General features: G+C 39.7%; 1 protein-coding gene across 8 annotated transcripts in view; it reads left to right on the top strand.

Moving 5' to 3' along the window:
* LOC129701809 (rap guanine nucleotide exchange factor 6-like) overlaps positions 1–24,063 on the top strand; it is a 286,480-nt gene that overhangs the window by 251,297 nt on the left and 11,120 nt on the right. For 5 of the 8 annotated variants that reach the window (XM_055643261.1, XM_055643266.1, XM_055643262.1 and 2 more), the window contains 6 exons: positions 384–507; positions 4,972–4,995; positions 8,417–8,640; positions 10,968–11,144; positions 14,646–14,798; positions 23,347–23,566. In XM_055643261.1, coding sequence (XP_055499236.1) covers positions 384–507; positions 4,972–4,995; positions 8,417–8,640; positions 10,968–11,144; positions 14,646–14,798; positions 23,347–23,566 — 922 coding nt within the window. Of the gene's footprint in view, positions 1–383; positions 508–4,971; positions 4,996–8,416; positions 8,641–10,967; positions 11,145–14,645; positions 14,799–16,166; positions 20,016–23,346; positions 23,567–24,063 lie in introns of those variants that run through there. The other 3 variants (XM_055643264.1, XM_055643263.1, XM_055643268.1) reach the window with 2 other exon arrangements.

The following is a 24,063-nucleotide window of genomic DNA, read 5'->3' as shown; positions in this document are numbered from 1 at the left end:
TTCTTCACTGTTGCCTGCAGTTAGTAATATTAATTGACTTATCCTGATGTCACATGTTAACTGTTATTTGTTGCTCTCACAAGCTTAGTTCTGACTTATCTGCCTGTTCATTAATTTTTTTACAAAAGGTCTAATTATTAACAGGAGAAACTGATTCTGATATTGTGAAATCAGTACTGAAATTAAGTGTCATTATTTTACTGATTTCTTCAATGTTTGCAAAACTGATTCCCCATAGTTCATTTGATGTTTGCATACATAGCTGCAGAATAGGCTCAATGATCTAAAGGTCAACCTCCATTCTTGCATTCCTATGCAGTTTTGATATAATTTGGTATTGTCATCAAGTGGCAAAAAAAAAATGTCGTCTTTTCTTTTTGAAGGAAATGACTCGAAGGTTGAAGGTTTGGCAAATTTTGAGAAACTGCGGATGATCGCCAAGGAGATTCGACATGTTGTCCGTATGACTTCGGTTAATATGGATCCTGCTGTAATGTTCCGGAATAGGTCAGTGATTGTCAAGAAACCAAATAAGGATATTTTTTTTTGTATAAGCATGGCTGGAGCATTGCAAATCCTAAAATTTGGCTGGGGAAGCCTTTTGAAAACTTACAGCATTCTGGAAATTGTTGCCTGTGATCATGTCCAATTTCAAAGACTGAAGTGTTTACAACTAAATGCAATGCAAAATAAGATTTTACAGTCAAACATCCTTTATTTAATTTTTGCTTTCATATAAACTGAAGTACACATTTATTTTCATTTAAACAGCAGCAAATAACTGCCAACTGGCTTAAGATACACTCAGTGACAGGACAGGTTTACTTGGTTCATGATAAATGACCCAATCTCTTTCCATCTGGATATATCTAGTTCAAGTTAATGAAATTTGAAGCTGAGAATAGATGTTTATACATTGGCTTTGATTACAATGTTTTTCAGTGAAACTAGAACTTGTTGCTGCTTTCCAGAGATCCTGTTCTCATCTGAGCTGTAATTGGTGGAGATTCAGATTGGTTTATCATGTACACCACGATGCAATTAAATTCATTGTTAACGTGAAGTTCAGAGGAGACTGTGCGCACGGAAAGGACAATGACAATGCAACAAAAATTACAATGTCAAATGTAAAACAATAGAATACTGCAAAAGATTGGAGTGCAATTTGGAGAAGAGCAAAAAAAAAATTCAAGTACAATAACAGAATAACTGAACAAGGTAGAATTAAGTGCAAGCACACGTGGCAACACTGCGGGGAAGGAGGTACAAAATAGGTGATTGATTCATTAGTTTGATGGTAGGGTGGAAAAAGCTGAATGTCCAAGCTCCTGTAGCTTCTCCCAGAAGATGGAAATGGGTATGGCATCCTTAACGATACTTCCAGTGTTCCTGGTGCAACATGCTATGAAGATAGACTGGAAGGAAGTGATGAGTCTGTAATGGACCAGGCTTTGTTCACCACCCTCTGCATGTTCATGTGCTCAAGATCTGGGCAGTTACCATACCAAGCTGGGATACATCCTCAGAATTCTTTCTACAGTGTATTTGTAAAGGTTCGAGAGAATCCTCGTGGATATGCTGAATCTTCTCAGACACATAAGATAGTATATGTCTTTTTTTTTAATCACCGTGTCAGTGTGAAGGGCCTTAGTTAGGTTTTTGGTGAAATGGATGTTTAGGAACTTGAAGGTGTTGACCATCACTACAGCAGCTCCATTCATGGAAACAGAGTATTGTTGGCCCACTCACTTCCTTAGGTCAATAGCCAGCTCTTTGTCTTGCTGACATTAACGGTTACATTGTTACCGGGGCACAGGGTTTGAGATTTATTTTCTCATTGTTGTTGATCTGGCCCACAACAGTGGTTGCATTGGTGAGCTTAATGATTGAGTTAGAATTATGTTTGGCAATACAATGGTGGATGTGCAGGAAGTAGAGCACGCAACATTGAGAGGCACTGGTGATGAGGGTCAGAGTGAAGGAAATGTAAGGCCAATTCTAACTGACTGTGGTTTACCAGTCAAAGTCCAGAAACCAGTGGGAGATGGAGTCTCCAAACCTAACGTCCAGAAGTATGGGAATGATCTTATTTGACATTAGGGTATTGAAGGCTAATTTAACATAAAAACAAAAGTAGCACTGGATCTTTAATGAGGCATCTCCTCTTTCTTCCATTAATTCTGTTTTTTAAATTCCTCATATTATTGAAATAATCTTAGAAAGGGAAATAATAATTTCACAGTTTAAATACTGTTGACAAAGTGATCTAAAATTTGAATCCTCAGGATTGAGGCATGGAATGAAATGTTTTCATTCATTTTGGCCATTTGGAGCTTTTCGTGGCCATTTGATCGCAGTGAAAAGATTTGTGCTTCAGATCCAAAAAGGAAAGCAATTCCACTGGTTTATAATGTTAAATGTTTATAAATGAAGGTAAATGTCCACTTTCTTGTCAGTGCCTTTCAACTTATCCTCCTTTTCCTGCTGGTTAGAAGCAGATATATTGAAGCAATGTGAAAGGTTGTAGCCTGTATTGAAGAAGTATGCCGTATATTTTGTTAGTGTTTCAACTGGAAACTAAGAGAACCCTAGAAATTTTGGACCATTTTCTTCTCTTCTGGATGATGCTTCAAGACTCTTGTCAATTTGGAGCTTTTCGTGGCCATTTTACTTAAATGTAAATTTTCCCAAATAATTTTCCTAAATGTAAAAATGGTTGGAATACCCTGATTTGATTCAAGAGAGTCAGGAGTCGTAGAGAGTCAAGGGTATTTAATTGTCATATGTAGCGATAACGGAACAATGAAATTCTTACGTGAAGCAGAATAATAGGCCCATCAATACAATGCACACTGATAATTAATATATATATATATATTTTAAACCAATAAATTAATAACTGTAATACTAGTACAAAATAAACTTGAAGCCCTCAGTACAATGAAAGAGGTTCTTAGTTGCTGAGGTTAGCGTGATGCAGATACCTGATAGTTTCAAGATTCCAATATAAGCTTCTCAGAATTTTCTGAAAGTCAAAATCACGTAACAAACAAAATAATTTTTCCGTTAATTGTATTTAGATTTCTGGGTTAATTGAATGAAATGTACTTTAGGGGAACAGTTTTAGTCAGAAGGCAATACGCAATAGACAATCAATCTAATCAATCAATCATTTCCCAGGGAATACCGGAGCATCGCACATGAAACTTAAAACATTTCACACATAATAATCAATCAACCTTTATTGTCATCTTGCAAAGCAACAGTTGTACAGTGCAAAATGAGAAGACGTTTCCCAGGGAATACCGGAGCATCGCACATGAAACTTAAAACATTTCACACATAATAACAGTAAAAACCAATAGGTGCAGGAGTAGGCCATACAGCCCTTCAAGCCAGCACCGCCATTCAATATGATCATGGCTGATCATTCACAATCAGTACCCCGTTCCTGCCTTCTCCCCATATCCTCTGACTACGCTTGCTTCAAGAGCCCTATCTAGCTCTCTCTTGAAAGTTTCCAGAGAACCTCCACTGCCCTCTGAGGCAGAGAATCCCACTGTCTGTGTGAAAAAGTGTTTCCTCATCTACGTTCTAACTGGCTTACCCTTTATTCTTAAACTGTGGCCCCTGGTTCTGGACTCCACCAACATCAGGCTAGAAACTAACCTGAAATAAAATCGGCTTCAAAATAGTAAATGGATGTAGCAGAAAATCTGAAGTTGTCTGTAATCCAGTTCCAATCCTGCAACATCTCTTACTGTAATACCTAGAAGGCTGAGAGAAAAGGGTGATTCGTAATAAGATCTTTAATGTGCTTATTTTGGAGCTTTTATTTCACCTCATTAAAATTCAATTTTCAGGCTTGAATATTCAGTGTTATGACCATTCAGTGGTTTCATTGTGAAGATATCAGTAGTATACAAAAGACCACAGAAAGACCATCAGAAACTGGAGCAAAAAATAAACTGCTAGAAGAACCTGGTGGATAGAACAGTATCTGTGGAGGCAAAAAGGATGTGTCGACTTGTTTGCGGTGGGGGAGGATAGATGGCCAGTATCTAGAAGTGAGATGGATGGTTGAGTCAAAGGCTGGAGATAGATGGAACAGCATTAAAGGGGAGGGGAGAAGAAGATAGGCAAATGGACCCAGGTGTTGGAGAAGGAGGGGAAGTTCTGAGACAATCATAGGTGATGGGCAGAAACAAGAAATAGCTTTTACGTAGATTGAGGTGACCGCAAAGGGTAGAGATGGAGGCTGGATGGTGATTGTTGTAACCAGCTAACCCACTCCCCCGTGTTCCTTTTGCAATAACACCAGGCCACCCAAGGTCTCCCTCCCATTGCTCATCTTTTCCATAACCCCCCTTCACCCTCACTCACCCCTTTACTTAGACACATCTTCCTCCCCCACCTGGTTCCACCTGCCCATCACTGCTACCCACTCCCCCAAATCTGGTTCCACCTATCACCTCTCCCTTCTATACGCTCTCACTTCGATATACTGGATATCTTTCCTCTCCCTTCTCAGTCCTCAGTCTTGACCCAAAACATCTACTGTCTGTTTGCTTTCACAGATGCTGCTTGACCCACAGAATTCTTCCACCAGTTTGTTTGTTGATATCAGTGGTATGTTCTTGATGTGTAGGAAGGAACTGCAGATGCTGGTTTAAAGCGAAGATAGACACAAAATCTTGGAGTAACTCAGCGGGTCAGGCAGCATTCTCACCAGAGATGCTGCCTGTCTCGCTGTGTTCCTCCAGCATTTTGTGTGTATTTTCTTGATGTTCCTTCAGAAGTAAACTAGACCCCTTTGATATGATTTTGTCGATCAGTGGTGCCAGTTTTATAGCACTCTCCGTTCCCTTGTACTGAACTCTTCCCCTTATCCTCTTGCTCTTCTGAACTGGTTTGTCTTTTCTGCCTTTTTCTTTGAACACATGCTTCAATGTTCATGGCTCTCACTTACAGGAAGAAGAGATGGAGGAGTTTGGGGTAAGTAGTCTGTGCACAGGTGCTGATGTTTTGGCACGTAACCAGCTCTGCATCCTCCTCACAACTGCCCGCCCTGTAAAACAGCATGTCTCGCTTAACCTAATACCCAACCCACCTATTGTCCCTTTAAAATATCATGTTATATTGCAGAATTACTTCTTAAACCATCTCAGCGAAGTGTCTTTTACAACAAAAAATGCATGCATTTCTTTAAAACGTTTACAAGCTGAGGTAAACATGATCTTGTTTTAAGACTGTCTGGGTTTGTGCATTTATTTTGCAAGTAAAGAGTATTTTTCCGTAAATGTTGTGTTTTGCAATTGTATTAGTAATGGATAATTGTAGGCCCATTGATATGAGAATGTTGGTATTTGTGATAAGTAATGGAGTGTGTACTGACTTCAGACACTTGATATCAGATAGGTAGAGATTCTGTGCAGCATGATTAATTAAACATTAACCAATTCACTGCATTCTTCATAATTATAATGGGATCATTACCAATCCAGTATAATATTACAATTTCCCACAGAACATGATATAAAATAGCAATAAAAATAATACCAGAAATACTCAAAGGTCAGGAAGCATCTGGGAAGAGTTCATTTTTCAGGTTAATGACCCATCGTCAGATCAATTTTTGTTCCATAGAAACATAGAAATTAGGTGCAGGAGTAGGCCATTCGGCCCTTCAAGCCTGCACCGCCATTTAATATGATCATGGCTGATCATCCAACTCAGCATCCTGTACCTGCCTTCTCTCCATACCCCCTTTAGCCACAAGGGCCACATCTAACTTTCTCTTAAATATAGCCAATGAACTGGCCTCAACTACCTTCTGTGGCAGAGAATTCCACAGATTCACCACTCTCTGTGTGAAAAATGCTTTTCTCATCTCGGCCCTAAAAGATTTCCCCCTTATCCTTAAACTGTGACCCCTTGTCCTTGTTCCACTCTTATAATACTGTTTAACTAGTTAATGTTAAAAAATAACAAATATATTCCTGGAAACATGGTTGAAATTGTCACTGCACGCTTTAGCAATAACAACTATACTTCTGATTTATATGGTACTACCAGATTTTGGATAAAGTAGAAACACTGCTGGGAATTGAGTTGGAATGAGTTTTCACAAAATCAAAAGGAGTATATTGAGTGACGAGTTATAAGACAAAACAACTGGCATTACTATAGTGATATTGATATCCCTTTGAAAACATCCAAAAACACTTTACAGCTGCTCAAGTATGAATGAATTGTAATCACTGTAGTAATGCAGGAAATCTCATAGGAAATTTATGCATTGGCTTCCACAAACACTGATAATCACCAGATAATTTGTCAGTTTGGAAATATGGATTGCTACACTTCCCTGAATCACTTTGCAATAGTGCCATGTGATTTTTTTTTTTGGTCTATCTAAGAAATAAAACAGAACCCGAGATTAATGGTTCTTGTGAAGTAACAATCTGTCAGTGGGGTGCTGGATTGTCGGCCTTGACTTTTAGCATGGGACTTCGGAATGGACTAAGAGGTACATAGGTGGAGTTGGGGTTAGACCACTGAGGGATTTTCAATACACAGATAAAATATTTTAAAGTGATGGACAGAAAAAGCTGGAGTAACAGGCAGCATCTCTGGAGAGAAGGAATGGGTGGCGTTTCGGGTCGAGACCTTTCTTCAGACCCGAAACGTCACCCATTCTTTCTCTCGAGAGATGCTGTCTGTACCGCTGAGTTACTCCAGCTTTTTGGGTCTGTCTTTGGTTTAAACCAGCTTCTGCAGTTTCTTCCTACACAGTTTAAAGTGAAGCATTGGGCATTGAACAGCTAATTACAGTAGAAAAAAGACGAGAGGAAACACTAGAAAATGGCGCATTAGTGAATACAACAAAAATTATACTTATTGGCTTAGGTATATTGAGAGAAATTAAGATATCCGATAGGAAATAAGGTAAGGAGAATCCCAAGACTATCTGTATAAAGAGCAATAGGGTAGCCAGGGAAGAGTGTGTCCCTTTGGGAACCAAAGGGATAATCAATGTGTGGATCTAAAAGACTTGGATGGATACTTCTCATGAACATTCATCGAAAAGAAGGGGTGGAAGATGGTGAGTTCAGAGAGGGGTATGCAGATAATCTGCAGCAGGTTTGAAATCTTCAGAAGCATAAGGGTTGATAAATCCCCAGGGCTGGATGAGATCTAGACAAGGTTGCTCTGGGGAAATGTGGGAGGAGATAACTGTGATCTTGATAGAGATTCTTGCATCTTCCATTAGTCGCAGGTGAAATGCTGGAAGACTAAAGAATAGTTATTGTAATTATATTTAAGGACAGCAGGGATAAGCCAGATAACTACAGGCCAGTGAACAATGCGTCAGTGGTAGGAAGATTATTGGAGACGGGATTTATATACATTTGGAAAGGCATATAGCATTCAGGGATAGTCAAAGTAGTCATGTGCAGGGGAGATCCTGCCTCGGAGGTGAGTGAGGCTCTGGTGGACCGAAGGCCAATTCCTTACTGGGCAACTGCAAGACTCAAAGCATTTAACGTTTAGCTGAAATCAGGACCATGCCAAATACCAAACATAAATAAACTTGCAATTGATTTACTAATGAACAGAATGAATGTTTTTAAAAACATGAAGACTGGTAGCCCTGTGGAAGGGAGATGACAATTCATTTCCTGTGCATTGTTTATCTTGTATTCCAATGTTTAAATGCTCCCAATGCTGAAATGAATACACATATATATTTAATGTTGTTATTGAGATGTTTAAAGCAATCATTTCTCTGATTGGATTAAAAAATGCATTTAAAACAAAAATTTGCAGTTTAAGAACACCAAAATGAAAAAGGGAGTGGAAACAATATTCTTATTCTAGTCCACATCGCACACTATTTCCCAGGGGCATGCATCAAGGGTGGGGATTGCAGCCAAGGGGTTCAATGTCCACTCCCCACCACCATCAATTGCCATCCAGTAACACTATCTATCATGGGAATCTTGTTTGTGCATAGAAATTTCTATTCTTATATTGAAACAAACCAATCACCAGATACAGTAGCTTGCAGAGTGATGCACCTGCAGTTTACTAAATGAAAGCAAATTTCCTGTCAATTCTCATAGTATTTTATCTATGTAAATCTTTAATAATATGGTCAGGAGAAACTACATGACTTGAACATTTTAGCCGTGTCCTGATTTCTGGTAACTTATTGCAATAATTCCTCTCTGACATACAAGAACTGTTTCTCATAAATATTTTTTGATTAATAATGTGGGCATGCGATGCTGATGAAGTGGCAGCAGCTGCCATGAACTAACACTCATCCTCCCCATTCACTGCATGCACTGGTTTCTGTAAGTTGCTGCCAAAGGCTGCTGCGTTTTGATTTCCCTTTCTTCCCTCTGCACAGGTCATTAAGTCAAGGCAGCACAAATTCCAATGTGCTGGATTCAGTGCAAGGTGGGGGTCATAAGAAGCGGGCACGTCGCAGCTCGCTACTTAACGCTAAGAAACTTTATGAAGATGCACAAATGGCTCGGAAGGTTAAGCAGTATCTTTCAAACTTAAACGTGGAGACAAATGAGGAGAACATTCAATTAATGTCACTGCAATGTGAGCCTGCTTATGGCACATGTGAGTAAACTCCAGAGATGTTTACTGCGTTGAATTTTAAATGATGCAGCATCCCTGCATTTTATTACATGAACATCATTTTAAGCAGAAGCAGTTTTTATCATTAGTGATATTAAACATTATTTTTGTTTGGGCAGCAGAGAGCTTCAGATGATACTGAAGGCCTTCAGAAGTAAATACAGAATAATTACTGTCCATCATTTGGCCTTTGGATTTTTTAAAAATCAGAGCCATTAACAAGCAAAGGTCGTACGTATTAACAACAGTTTTTTTTCCCATCCTTTCCTGGATTTCATAACCTATTTTTGTCAGAATTTCACTTAGGGAATCAGTGGAACCAGGCCCATCGGCCCACCAAATGCATGCTGACCATCAATCACCCATACACTAGTACTATGTTATCACATTTCGCATTACTCACACTAGTGGCAATTTGCAAACGCCAATTAACCTACAAACCCGGACTTTTTTGAAATGTGGGAGAAAACCAGAGAAAAAACAAGCGGTCACAAGGAAAACGTACTAACTCCACACAAACAGCACCTGTAGTCAGGGTCCAACCTGGGTCTCTGGTGCTGTGAGGCAACAGCTCTGCTACTGTGCCACTGTGCTACCACAGTTAGCATTGATATTTGCCCAATTAGGTAATAATTTATTTGTAACCAATACAATCAATGTCAGCAATCTCACAAGAATCAAGTCGACTCTCCAGCTGATATATTCCCATTCATATGGCCACCAGAGTGCAATCCTTGGCTTACTTTCCATTCTCACTCAACTATAACTTGGTGCTCTCGTGGTCGAGTTCTCCAGTTCAGCAAAGGTAGGGCTTAGCTTCACTAATTTACAAGATTCACTTCCTAACCACCTACATTTACTGAACTAAGAGGAGAGCACATTTGACCTTTGACTAATGTCACCATAGCAAAGTGCCAGTCATTATCAGCTTGCTACGTGTAAATGTACTGTCTTTGTTTCTTTTTGGACTTTAAGCCAAAAGAAGATACATTTTAAAAAAAATGATCAGAGGTTCATAACAGAGGGTATAATTGTATTGTATAATGATGCAGCATCACTATAGATAGGCAATAGACAACAGAGGTTGATATAGAATGTATAATTGTAGAGGATTGAACCCTTTCCACAAGATGGTGCAGTATTTATCATGGAAGCTTATCAGTTTAGACTCAAATTAAAGATAGACACAAACTGCTGGAGTAACTCAGCTGGTCTGGCAGCATCTCTGGAATAAAAGGATAAGTAACGTTTCGGGTCGGGACCCTTCTTCAGACCAGCTGAGTTACTCCAGAACTTTGTGTCAATCTTTGGTATAAGCCAGCGTCTGCAGTTCTTTGTTTCTATATTTATTCTCAAAGTAAAATTGAAATCCCTGAAAGTTCTTGCCGTTTCTTATTCACGTCACCAAGTAGCTTGTCACAGATGGGAACTCTTGGGGGAATAGGAGTCAGATGCATATTCAACCTCTCAGCTGCAGCAGGTGTATGGTTAGGATAAACAAGGTGAGGGAAAGAATGAATGTCAAAATATATTTAAATCAGCATTGATCTTGTTGCAAAATGCTGCATCATCTTTACTTTCAAAATTACAGATAGGACCTTAAAAGCTAAACTGCTAATTTCAGTGGTCTGATCTTTTATGTGATATAGGAAAATAATAAAAAAGAGATTGTTGCAATGTGCCATTATTGTTAATTGCTGCCAAGTGTTGCAAGACCACACTGCCATCAGGTGGTTGTGGGAGCAATGGAGTGTTGAGTAATGAAAATAAATCAAATAGGTTAAATGGATTTTCATTGTGGAAAAAATATTAATTGTGGGAGAGTAATGGGAATAAATAATGGGAATTGTATATTTATTGATAACCAATGTACAACTGAGAATAAGCAACCTAGAGAACATGATACAAAACTTTAAAATACATTTAAGAGGTATTTTCTACCTACATAATCACTGATTTGAATAAAAAAAACACCAAGAAATGCTGTTGTACTCAAAACATTTATTAGTATAATTGGTTCAATTCGTAAATCAGCAGTAAGTAATTTTGAGTTAGGAACAAGAAGTATAATGGTTATACTGTGTTGTGGGCATTATATTTAAAAAAAAGTTATTTCCTGAAAACATTCTATGTTTCAGTACATTTCAAGCAAAGATGCATTTTCTCTGAAATATCTGATTCTCATTTTGTGCATGAGATTAATTAACTTCAGTTACAAAATAATTAAAGACTAATTAACTTCAGTTGTAAATGCTAGATTTTTTTTAGGAGTCAATGACTGCTATTAATTAGTTTTGTTTTTGTAACAGTAAGCAAGAACTTTGGAGAGCGACGGTCCTATAAAAGCTCAGACATGTCCCCAGTGATTACGAGGTCATCTGGTCAACAAGGCAAGCACCAAGCACAGCAAAGAATGAGCCAAGCACTGCAAGTGCCAGCAGTAGCTTTGAGTAGTTCACGCAAGAAAGTCTCAGCCCCGGCATTTGGTAACTGTTTTATCTATTTCTAATGGAAATTGCTTGTTAAGAGTCAAGTGTTATATCGTTATATGTCCCAGATAGAACAATGAAATTCTTACTTGCACCAGCACAACTGAATATGTAAACATAGTACACTGTTAACAAAATAATAAACGAGAAAAAAAGTTCAGTGTGTGTATATATAGAAATACTCACATAAAATATATATATATATAATGTAAGTATGTCTATATATATAATGTATGTCTATATATAATATATATATATATATATATATATATATATACTCACATACACACACACACACACACACTCACACACACACACACACACACACACACACACACACACATATGTACACATAAAAAGCAAACAATTATAGTGCAATAATGGCCTATGTAATTCAGAGCTTATTTGAGGTTATTATTGATTTTCACCCTCATGATATTTTATTTACATTAATTTAAGTGACGTGAAATTTGCATTTACTTCCCCTTGCCTGATTGCCTTGAATCTATCCCCTTGAATCGCTGCAATTCTTGAGGTGTCTGTATATCCATAAAGCTATTGGGTAGAGATTGCCATGATTTTGATCCAACGATAGTGAAGGTGGTTGGAGGGGAGGCCTGTGCCCGTGATGGATCAGGCTGAGTCCATCACACTCTGTAACCACTTGTGTTCCTATGCATTGGATTTGCCATATCAGGTTCATGATGCAACCAGTCAGGATACTTTCAGCAGGCATCTGTAGATGCTTGTTAGACTATTTGGAGACATGTCGAATCACTTGAAACCTTTTTAAAAAAAATATTAGTGAACTGGCCTGCCACCTTTGGGATTAATTGCATTAAGAAATTGTCACTCAGATGATTTGCCTGGTCAGATCTAGTGCAGAATGAACAATAAAATGCAGACGTGTGAGATTTATGGTCAGATTCAGATATTTATAAGCTTTAACACAACACACAGAAGCAGAGAGCTCAAAAGCAGGAAAGTTATGTTTAAAGCCTATAAAACACTGAGTACCAGCCAGAGCATTGTTTTCGGTTCTGGTGATCAAACTTTGGAAAGGATTTAAGATCCCAAGAGAAATTACAGAAACAGATGGTTCCAGTTTTGAGTGTTTTCAGTTACAACATTAATGGAATAAACCAGAATGAAGCTGTTTTCGCTAGAGCATGGGTCAAAGACTGGAAAGGACAGATTTAACATTTTGAATAAAAGGAGCTCACTCACTGTCAAGGTGGTGATAGAACCAGTCAGGGCTTTCAAAAAGGAATAAGATAGCATTGTAAAAGACTTTCAGGTTGTACCGTAAGTAAGAGTGAATGGCACGATATTAATCATGTATAGTTATTTCGCTGACTGGTTAGATCGCAACAAAAGCATTTCACTGTACCTCAGCACACATGACAGTAAAAGCAACTAAATAGAGGGGAATAGGGATGACCAAATTGCTGTTCTAGGAGCTGGCATGGACACGATGGGCCTAATGGCTGCCTCTGTACTGCAGTGTTTCTATGGTCTGTTCTGAAATAAACACAACCCTTTCATTCTTGTGTTCCAAATATAGACAATAGGTGCATGAGGAGGCCATTCGGCCCATCGAAACCAGCACCGTCATTCAATGTGATCTTGGCTGATCATCCCCAATTAGTACCCCGTTCCTGCCTTCTCCCCATATTCCCTGACTCCGCTATCTTTTAGAGCTCTATTTAGCTTCTCTTGAAAGTATCCAGAGAACCGGCCTCCACCGTCCTCTGAGGCAGAGAATTCCACAGATTCACAACTCTCTGTGAGGAAAAAGTGTTTCCTCTCTGTTCTAAATGGCTTACGCCTTATTCTTAAACTGTAGCCCCTGGTTCTGGATTCCCCCAACATTGCTAGAGGCAGGAACATGTTTCCTGCCTCTAGCGTGTCCAAACCCTTAACAATCTTATATGTTTCAATAAGATATCCTCTCATCCTTCTAAACTCCAGAGTGTACAAGCCCAGCCGCTCCATTCTCTCAGCATTTGACACCCGCCATCCATTAACCTTATAAACCTACGCTGCACTCCCTCAATAGCAAGAATGGCCTACCTCAAATTAGGGGACCAAAACTGCACATAATACTCCAGGTGTGGTCTCACTAGGGCCTTGTACAACTGCAGAAGGACCTCTTTGCTCCTATACTCGACTCCTCTTGTTATAAAGGCCAACATGCCATTTGCTTTCTTCACTGCCTGCTGTACCTGCATGCTTACTGTCATAGACTGATGTACAAGGACCCACAGATCCCGTTGTACTTCCCCTTTTCACAACTTGACGCCATTTAGATAGTAATCTGCCTTCCTGTTTTTGATACGAAAGTGGATAACCTCACATTTATCCACATTAAACTTCATCTGCCATGCATCTGCCCACTCCCACAACCTGTCCAAGTCACCCTGCATTCTCATAGCATCCTCCTCACAGTTCATACTGCTATCCAGTTTTGTGTCATCTGCAAATTTGCTAATGTTACTTTGAATCCCTTCATCCAAATCATTGATGTATATTGTAAATAGCTGTGGTCCCAGCACCGAGCCTTGCAGTACCCCACTAGTCACTGCCTGCCATTCTGAAAGGGACCCATTAATCCCTACTCTTTGTTTCCTGTCTGCCAACCAATTTTCTATCCATGTTAGCACTCTACCCCCCAATACCATGTGCCCTAATTTTGCCCACTAATCTCCAATGTGGGACCTTATAAGACTAATTTTAAAATCCTGACTAAAATTCAGTGAGCTCTTCAATTTATTCCTCGTGCTTTGTTGCAGCATCATCTGCTCATTGAAACCAACCTGTAAAATAAAATGTTAAATTGCAGTGGCTAGGTGTTGTGCTGGGAACACAATTAGTTGCAGAGAATGCATTTCGTTGTCTCTGTACTGTACACTGACAATGACAATTAAAATTGAATCTGAATCTGAGGTTGTGAAAATTAATGTGGGTAATGTAATAAAACATCTTTTCACTGTATTTAATTTGTAAAATGTAGAGCGTACTGAACCATTCTGCAAAGAATAGTGTTTAAGTTCAACGGTTGTCTCATGCCATTGAATTTTGCTGCACTGCTGCCCCAAGTGAACTAGAGCATACTGGAAAGGGACTATGCATGTGGATTCAAAGTCAAAAATTGGAAAAACCCAAATTTAATTTAGTTTAGAGATACAGTGTGGAAACAAGCCCTTCGGCCCACCTTGTGCACACCGACCAGCGATCCCCATACACTGAATCCCTCCTATCCTACACACTACCGACAATTTGTAACTTATACCGACAGCGTCCATAATCACGAGAACTGAGTTAATGTTTTAGTGAAAGGACCCTTTGTCAGGCCTGAAGCAATAACATTGTTCTATCACAACAGTATGTTGCCTGACCTGCTGATTATTTATTGCATTTTGTTTTTAATTCAAATTTTCATCTGCAGTTTTTTTGGTTGATTTTTCAAATGTAATCTGATTTATTTTATTTCCCTAGGTACCAATTCTCCGCAAGCCTTGAAGAAGTCTTTAGTCGTGTCCGATGAAGTACAAGCTGATCGAAGCAAGAAGAATACTGATGACACAGTGTCAACAGCATCATCACAACTCTCTTCCCCTCCCGCTTCTCCTCAAAACTCCCCACGAAAAGGTAACCTTCAGACACGGAGCATAATTTTTACACCAGCAAACCACCAATGGACAGTCTTATTTTACTAATTAAAAGAAATAGAAGTATGATAAAATTTTGATGATCTGCTAACCAACCATTCAGAAATCCTATTAGCCAGGGGATGTCTCCAATACTCCCTTTGAACTCACCGGGGTCCCCGTTCTTGTGTTCCCTTTCAACTCTTTAAGATCATTGGACATTTTATTATATTACATTAGTGTGTAACATCAAAAAATAAAATTAAATGTGTATTAGTGTATTCATACACATTTAGTTCTTGTTTTTGACATTCCTCAGGCTTTACATTTTAGTTTTAATAACTTAATGTATTGTCACATGTACCGCGGTACAGTGAAAAGCTTTTGTTGCATACTAACCAATCAGTGGAAAGATAAAACATGATTACAGTCGAGCCATTCACAGTTTACAGATGCGTGGTAACGGAATAACGTTTGGTGCAAGATAAAGTCCAGTAAAGTCCAATCAAAGATGCTACTAGTGTCTCCAATGAGATAGGTAGCAGTTCAGGACTGCTCTCTAGCTGTGGTAGGATGGTTCAGTTGCCTGATAACAGCTGGGTAGAAACTGCCCCCAAGCTTTTCCAGCTCTTCCTCAATCAGTCTGAAAAGGATCCCGACCCAAAATGTTGCCTGTTCATTTTCTCCACGGATGCTTCCTGACCAACTGAGTTCTCTAGCACTTTTTTTTGGACAGTAAGGAGGACAGTAAGGAATGGTTTAGCTGATTTTTTTTGTGAGCACCTTTACTTTCTATTAATGAGTTGTTTCATATAAAGAGCATTACCATTAACTTTGAAGAATTGGATGAATTTGTAGCTTCACTTCAGCAGTATTGTTAGCAGAATTTGTTTTGGGTAATTTAGTATATGTGGGCACCTCTCGGTCAAAAGGCTAGTTAGTACCTTATGTCAAAGTTCATTTTGAATAATGACCACTCGCTCCAGGGATTAAATTTGTATTTATGGTTGTGGAATTATATTCCAGCAACATCTTCTGAAGAAGCGAAGACAACTATTCAGTGAGGCAGAAATTGAGAGACCTTTCATTAGAGTTTGAATTTCAGATTCCATAGTCTCCATTAGATATTATTAAAATGTGGATTTCAAGACTAAGCTTCAAAGGAAGTAACTAAAAGTACCCAAGAGATATCGTGTTTATCATTTATATTTAACCACGGATAATACAGGATAATAAACCTTTGACTGAGACACACTAGATTTATGACAACTTGTGCCACAAGAAAGCAAAATGGCCTCAGATGTTTAGATATTTATGTTGCTGGATGAGTTATTTTAACATTTAAACATTTCCTCCCTTTTTCTACCAGGTGATATACCATTGTGGCCACAATGTTCAAGTCCACCAAATGTATCCACCTGCTCTTCTTCCCTTGCTAGTGAGGTCAGGCACAAGAGCACTGTGGCACATACCTGTGGAATAGGTGGTGTCTATTTGCAAAAGAAAATCCAGCAGATTACAGGCCTGACGGGCAGCGCAGTTGCGATTGAGCCCGTAGGTGCTAGAAGCGAGAGAGAACAGGAATCAAAGAGTAGAAAGAGAATGAGGTCGCCCTTCAGGAGGTTCCGAGAAAGAAGCTCTTCCAGAGACAGGCAGGCTTCAGCAGACAGGAAGGAGGCAGAAGGAACTGCAGGACATGTACCAGGTGTTTCAGATAAAGGAGCTGCTCCGACCATAGGGACAATCCAAAAAGGCAGCAGCACCACCACCACTCGACCTTTTGAATGGTTGTACCCTAGGATGATGAGGAAGAAAAGAAGGAAAACTATATGAGCGTTTCTCCATCTTCTATGTATATTGGTTTGGCAGAATAAAAGGAAAAGGAAGGGACAGTTCAGACAAGACATTCCGAGATACACTGTATGTGATAGCGGATGGAACTGACTTCCGTGCGGCTGGTTCCAAAGGTAGAGCATTGTGCAGAGTACAAGGAAAGCAATGTGAATTTTTTATGTTTTTATATTTATATTTGTTGTCCTAATAAGTTACTGTGGCTTCCCTTTTTCCATGTACTGTATTCCAGATTTGAGAAGGAATAATTTAATCTATTCCCAGATATCCGCATCTGAAACTGGCAATTTGGAAGCATTTTGGTGATCTTCCTTCCAACTCTCCCATCATTACAGAAAAGTTCCATGCCTCCATTTCCCATTGCCCTTTGGCTGAAATTGTGACCTTGAGTTTTATCCATCAAGAGTACAATCCCAGAATTGCCCCATTTTTTCTGGTAGACTTTTCAGCCGTCTTACAGTTTCTGTTTAGCAAGATTACAGAAAAGCAGATTTCAAAATGCCAGTTTCAGACTGCTGGATAATTACAATGACGTTTTTTTTGCACTTGTAAGCTAACTCGAATGGAACTTTTTAAGGAACTGGATGTTTCTCTAAATTTGCCTGTTTTGTTACATACCTTGCACATTTTATTGTGGTCTACCTAAATGAAATAGTACCTAGATGAATTGTCTGTGAAATAGTATTATTTCAATGAAATAATTGAAAGCAGGCGCCCACCATTCTCTGACCATAGCAACCAGGGGTAGACACGCATCGGACGAAACTGCAGATATTGGTTCATACCAAGGATAGACACAAAATGATGGAGTAACTCAGCAGGACAGACAGCATCTCTGGAGAGAAGGATTGGGTGACTTTATGGGTCTCGAGAATGGTCTTGACCTGAAACATCACCCATTCCCTCTCTCCAAGGGTCTAAGGGATAGAAACTCCTTGTCTTGCTTTTTATCTCTTTCCCTTTTGCACCAACCCAACCTCCACTAGTTCCTGGCTTAGGTGAAATAGCCATTTGGCACCCTGCTAGATTGATGCATTTATCCACTAAGACATCAGGGAAACAAGAGTGCTTCCAATTTAACACAATGCAATGTGCACTGGTACAGCTGTTTTTTTTCTTAAAGAAAAATGAGTTTATTAATTCATTTTTCCTAACGGGGTCGACGGTGATAATTTTCTACATAGTTTATCCTTCGCTGAAAAGTTCAGTAATTCAGAGAGTGCTGCTCGATGTCCTGTACAAAACTTAAGTGCAATTTAGGATCAGGCATGGGTCATCATACCAATACTCTCTTCCAGCCATTTACACTAATTAATATTTCACAACTGTGGCAGAGCTTAATTTGTTGGTTATTTTTCTAGTTTTTATGCTTCTTAACAGATTATTTTATTTTTGAACTGTTCAATTGACAAGTGTTCACCCATCCTATCCTGTTTTGTCATTAAAAAAATCATTTTAGCAGAATTCTATGGCATTGAAAATGCATTGACGACATGCAGAAATCACTTAATTATTATATTTCTGGTATAATCACTATTGTCCTGTCGTACCTAGTGTAATTTGGATCTAGCCGATTGTAAAATCCTTTAGGTACAACTTTTTTTTGAAGACTTCTGCCTTTAGACTTTATTTTATCACCTACTAAAATTGTTTCTGTGTAAATGTAAATACTGAACATTATAGTGGTATAAGAGGATTGTACAAACTTGAACAAACTTGAACAGGTTCCTTCCTGGACCAGATAATTTAATTCATTGAAAAGTATTAAATCAACAATACATAATGCGTGCCTGCGTTCATATTACTTTTTTGGAATTTAATCCACACAGTTAAAGTGAATATTGGTTTTAAGAACACCTCTACCAACTCCTCCATGAGTTGACAATAGCCGTATCTGAGTTTGTGTTGGTTATAGATTCATAAAAAAACAGTTACAGGTTGAATGGGGGACACATTATTATGAAACGGGATTTGAGCAACATTGTTGGAATATGTTTTAGGTTTATTATTGTCACATGTACTGAGCTGCAGTGAACATTTGTATGTTCTCCCTGTGACCACGTGAGTTTCCTTCAGGTTCTCCGTTTTATTTTCACATTCCAAAGACATGCAGGTCTGTAGGTAGATTTACTTCTGTAAATTGACCTTGGTGTGTAGGATAGTATTGGTGTATGGGTGAAGGCTGGTCAGCGTGGAATCAGTGGGCCAAAGGGCCTAATTTCAGGCTGTAAACTAACGTTCTCTAAACTAAACTACCTACAGTGACAACAATAATCAGAAAATAAAATAATCTTTTGTTCTCTTACTGTCGAATGTTTTTCAAGTAATACCAAAAATATGTTTTGGCATAAATTTTGAGGAGGAATTTCTTTAGCCAGAGGGTGGTGAATCTGTGGAATTCTTTGTCACAGATGACTGTGGAGGACAAGTCATTGAGTATTTTTAAAGCAAAGATCGATGTTCTTGATTAGTAAGATTGTCAAAGGGAGAAGGCAGGGAATGGGACCGAGAGGAAAAGAAAGATCAGCCATGATTGAATGGCAGAGTAGACTCGATGGGCCGAATGGCCTAATTCTGCTCCTATGTCTTATGGTCTTAAATGCTCACAGGAATAAACATGCCATAATAGAATCAATATTGTACCAGTCAAAACCATTTTATATTTGGCACTGTCAACTATGTTAACCTTTCTGAAAAACAAGCAGATATGCTCAAAAGCATTTTTTGAACTCCTTGATATTTTTCATTACCCTTTCAATGTAGCTATTGAAAGACCAGCAATAACAGCTGGCTTTGCTTGCACCATCTATTCTGAAAAAGAATAAAATATGAAATATATCATGGATAACTGACAAGTATTTTTCATGTCCCATCGGTGAAGAGTCCAACTCCAAATAGATGTGCAGAATCACTGCGTCCTTGCACCATCTGCCATTAGCTGGATTACAGAAGGAATTAGCATGAATCCCTATTTTTTTTTATTGCATGTCGTCTTCTAAGTTGCTTTAACCCACAGCTTTTTTTCAAAGGTAGGAAATAGATTGTGAAATGATTGGTATAGTTATAAATAGCCAAAACAGGTGGATTAAGGTCAGAAAAGATGCAACAATTTCTAAAATCTGGAATATGACCTAATACTATCTACTTTTCGTAGTGCAGTATTAGTGCAGATGCTGGTTTAAACCGAAGATAGACACAAAAAGCTGGAGTAACTCAGCAGGACAGGCAACATTTCTGGAGAGAAGGAATGGATGACGTTTCGAGTCATAAGAAGGGTCTCGACCCGAAATGTCACCCATTCCTTCTCTCCAGAGATGCTGCCTGTCCCGCTGAGTTAATCCAGCATTTTGTGACTATCTAGTTTGTGGTTTAACATAGAAACATAGAAACATAGAAAGTAGGTGCGAGAGTAGACCACCAGGTCCGTCGAGCCCGCACCGCCATTCGCTCATGGCTGAACACTAAACAGACACACTTACCCACAAACAGTAGACACAAGACGCAGAACACAAGACACTACCCTCCCCCTTATACCGCTATCACCCCTCTCCACCCCAAGAACCTCGTGATCTCCTGGGGGAGGCAAAAAACCGGATAAAAACCCAGGTCCAATTCGGGAAAAAAATCCGGGAAATTCCTCTCCGACCCCAATCTAGGCGATCGACACTTGTCCAGGAGATCACTCAGGACTTACTATACTAACAATACCTAGGTCCATATCCCTGCCCACTCCCCGTAGCCCCTTATCCCCTTGACAGCTAACAAACCATCTATTTTAGTCTTAAATATATTTAAAGTTTCTGCTTCCACTGCTCCCTGGGGCAGTGAATTCCATAAATTAACCACCCTCTGGGTGAAGAAGTTCTTCCTCATCTCAGTTTTAAAAGAGCCCCCCCCCCCTTATTCTGCAACTATGTCCCCTAGTTCTAGTTTCCCCGATCATTGGGAACATCCTCGGTGCATCCACCCGCTCAAGGCCCCTCACGACCTTATATCTTTCAATGAGATCGCCTCTCATTCTTCTAAACTCCAAAGAGTGGAGTTCCAGCCTACTTAACCTTTCCTCATATGTCAATCCCCTCATTGCAGGAATTAATCTTGTAAACCTTCGCTGCACTGCCTCCAGGGCTAGTACATCCTTTCTTAAGTATGGACCCCAGAACTGTACACAGTATTCCAAATGTGGTCTCACTAATACTGTGTACAGCTGCAGCAAGACCTCCGTGTTTTTATACTCAATCCCCCTAGCAATAAAGGCCAAAAACTCCATTGGCCTTCCTGATTGCTTGCTGCACCTGCATACTAACTTTCAGTGATTCATGTATTAATACCCCTAGATCCCTTTGCGTTGCATTACAACGCAGCTCCTCCTCATTTAGAAAATAACTTGCCCTATCATTTTTTTTCCCAAAGTGAATGACTTCACATTTATTAGTATTAAATTTCATCTGCCAAGTTGTTGCCCACTCACCTAGCTTATCTATATCCTTTTGCAGACTCTTCCTATCCTCCTCATCCCCTACTTTTCCTCCCATTTTTGTATCGTCCGCAAATTTTGATATATTACACTTGGTTCCCTCCTCCAAATCATTTATATAAATTGTGAACAACTGGGGTCCCAGCACCGACCCTTGCGGAACCTGCGTTTAACGCAGGCAGAATAGTGTAGAGAGCCTTTCTGCCCCAATAAGTGTATTGCTTATGTCCTCATATTAAGTTTGAATAACTGGATTTCCTTAGTCTTGTTCAAAGAGCGTGGGGCCAACTTATTTTTTAAGACCCCAGAAACGCAGCACAGAAATAGGACCTATGGACCAATTTGCCTATTGCACTAGTCCCACCTGTCAGTATTTGGTCCATATGCATCTTCTACCCTTTTCTATCCATGTACGTGTCCAAATGTATTTTAAATGTTGTTATAGTATCAGCCTCAGCTATCTCTTCTGGCAGCTTATTCCAGATACCCACCTCCCTCAGTGTGGGAAAATATGTCCCTTAGATTCCTGTTAGATATTTCCCCTCTTGATTCCCCTACACTGGGTAAAAGACTCTGTGCATTCACCCTATCTATTCCCATCATGATCTTGTATAAGATCACACCCCATCCTCTTGGGTTCCAAGGAATATAATCCTAAACTGCCCAATCTCTCCCTATAGCTCAGACCCTCAAGTCCTGGAAACATCTTTGTAAATCTTCTGTGCACTCTTTCAAGCTTAGCAAGATCCTTCCTATAATAGGTGACCAATGCAAAACACAATACTCCAGATGCAGTCTAATCGGTATCTTGTACATGCGTAACAACTTCTACATAGTACCCTGATGGTTGAAGGCCTACTTGACCACACTATCTACTTTATTGTCACATGTACCTGCACTCCTGGATGCCTTTGCTCTACAATATTTCCATGGGCTCTGCCATTCACTGTGTAGGCCCTCTCCAAGTTTGACTTCCATAAAAATGCAGCATCTCGCAGTTATCTGCATTAAACTCAATTGACCATTACTCAGCCCATTTGCTCAGCTGATCAAGATCCTGTTCTATGTTGTAATAAAAAAGAGAAAGTGCCAAGAAATGCTTAACAGATCAGTCAGCATCTAGGGGACAAAAGCAGAATTAAGTACGTGGTATTTTGCATTGAACTGATGATGATGTTATTTTATTGTCACATGTACCTGTGTAGCACGGTGGCACAGTGGTAGAATTGCTGCCTTACGGCACTTACAGCGCCAGAGACTCAGGTTTGATCCTGATTACAGGTGCTGTCTGTACAGAGTTTGTACGTTCTCCCCATGACCGCGTGGGTTTTCTCCGGCTTCCTCCCACACTCCAAAGACGTACAGGTTTGTCAGTTAATTGGCTAGGTGTAAGTGTAAACTGTCCTTAGTGTGTGCAGGTGTTATTGTGCGGGGATCGCTGGTCAGCACAGACCTGGTGGGCCGAAGTGCCTGTTTCCGCTCTGTATCTCTAAACTAAACAACCTAGGTACAGTGAAATGCTTTGTTTTGCATGCAACCTGATAAAATCATATAGCAGACTTCACCTAGGCAGTACACAAGTGCTTCCACGTTTTGGCACCGACCAAGTTACAAGAGTTCACCAAACAGTTCCATCTACTGCCTGCCGCCACACACGGCATCAGGCATTCCTCCTATATCCCCCCCCCCCCGAGATCCCGCTAGCAGCCACAGGTTCATTTCATACTCCTAAGAATTTATTCTTCATCTCTCACTTGCCTCCCCTCCCAAAATGCAGTCCAGCTCTGTCTATCAGCCTAATGCCTGGGCTGACGTCCTGTTGAAATGGACTTTCACACTGAAGTGTACTTCAGTTTGAAACCTCCACAGCGTTTTGGAAATCCAGAATTCCAGGCTTTCTATTGAAACTTGCTCCTTCTTCAGCCTTGTTCTGAAAAACACATTCTTTCAACATCAGAGGCAATCCATACCTTTTATAACTAGTTATTGGAGGTGACAACAAAAGCTTTTCACTGCACCCTGGTACACATGATAATATACTCAACTCAACCAGAGCTATTTGAATGTATTTTGCACACTAGTGCACAAATCTCTACCTGCACCATCTTATTACAAAGGTAATGTGATGGATACATTCACAGCCTACTACAAAAATGATTACAGTGTCAAACTACCATCTATAGAGCAAATGGGTAATTTTATTATTTTATTTTACATTTAGTGTTGGCTCCAATCACAAGAATCGACAATTTCTCCGACTCGAGTCACAGTGAGATTTCATCGCGCTCCAGCATTGTCAGCAACTGCTCTGCTGATTCCATGTGCATTGCTATGCAGGATGAAAGATATTTGCCGCCGTCCATCAGTTTCCCAGACGCGGCAGACCCAGCTGGTGGAAGGCGTATGCACCATGCAAGCAGGTCTGCACAACCAAACACAAGGTAAGGGCAAAGTAGCACTCCTCTGTGTGTGGCGGGGGGAGCTGAATTTTGGGCAATCTGTATTCCAATGAACCTTGGGTGATTTCGAGAGTCAAGAGTGTTTTACTGTTATATGTCCCGAAACGGAACAATGAAATTCTTATTTGCAGCAGCAGGTTTGTAAACATAGTATATAACAGATAATATAATAAACAAACAAAAAAATTCCAATAAACTAGAACAAAAACAATATAGTGCAAAAGCCCAAAGTCCGTGGCACAACCGAGGAAGTTTGTAGTTTAAAGTTGAGTTGGATTCCGTTGTGTTCAATAGCCTGATGGTTGTTGGGTAGAAGCCGTTCCTGAAGCTGAATGTTATAGTTGTCAGACTCCCCTGCCTTCTTCTCGATGGCGGGATTAAAATGAGAGTGTTGTGGGCCCTTGATGATGCTGCCTGCTTTTTTTGAGACAGCACTCCTTCCATGGAGGGAGGTCAGTACCCGGGCAGTATTCGCCACT

This window comes from Leucoraja erinacea, chromosome 11, assembly GCF_028641065.1.
Source record: "Leucoraja erinacea ecotype New England chromosome 11, Leri_hhj_1, whole genome shotgun sequence".
Classification (NCBI taxonomy): Eukaryota; Metazoa; Chordata; class Chondrichthyes; order Rajiformes; family Rajidae; genus Leucoraja; species Leucoraja erinaceus.
This window is presented reverse-complemented; position numbering and strand designations above follow the sequence as displayed.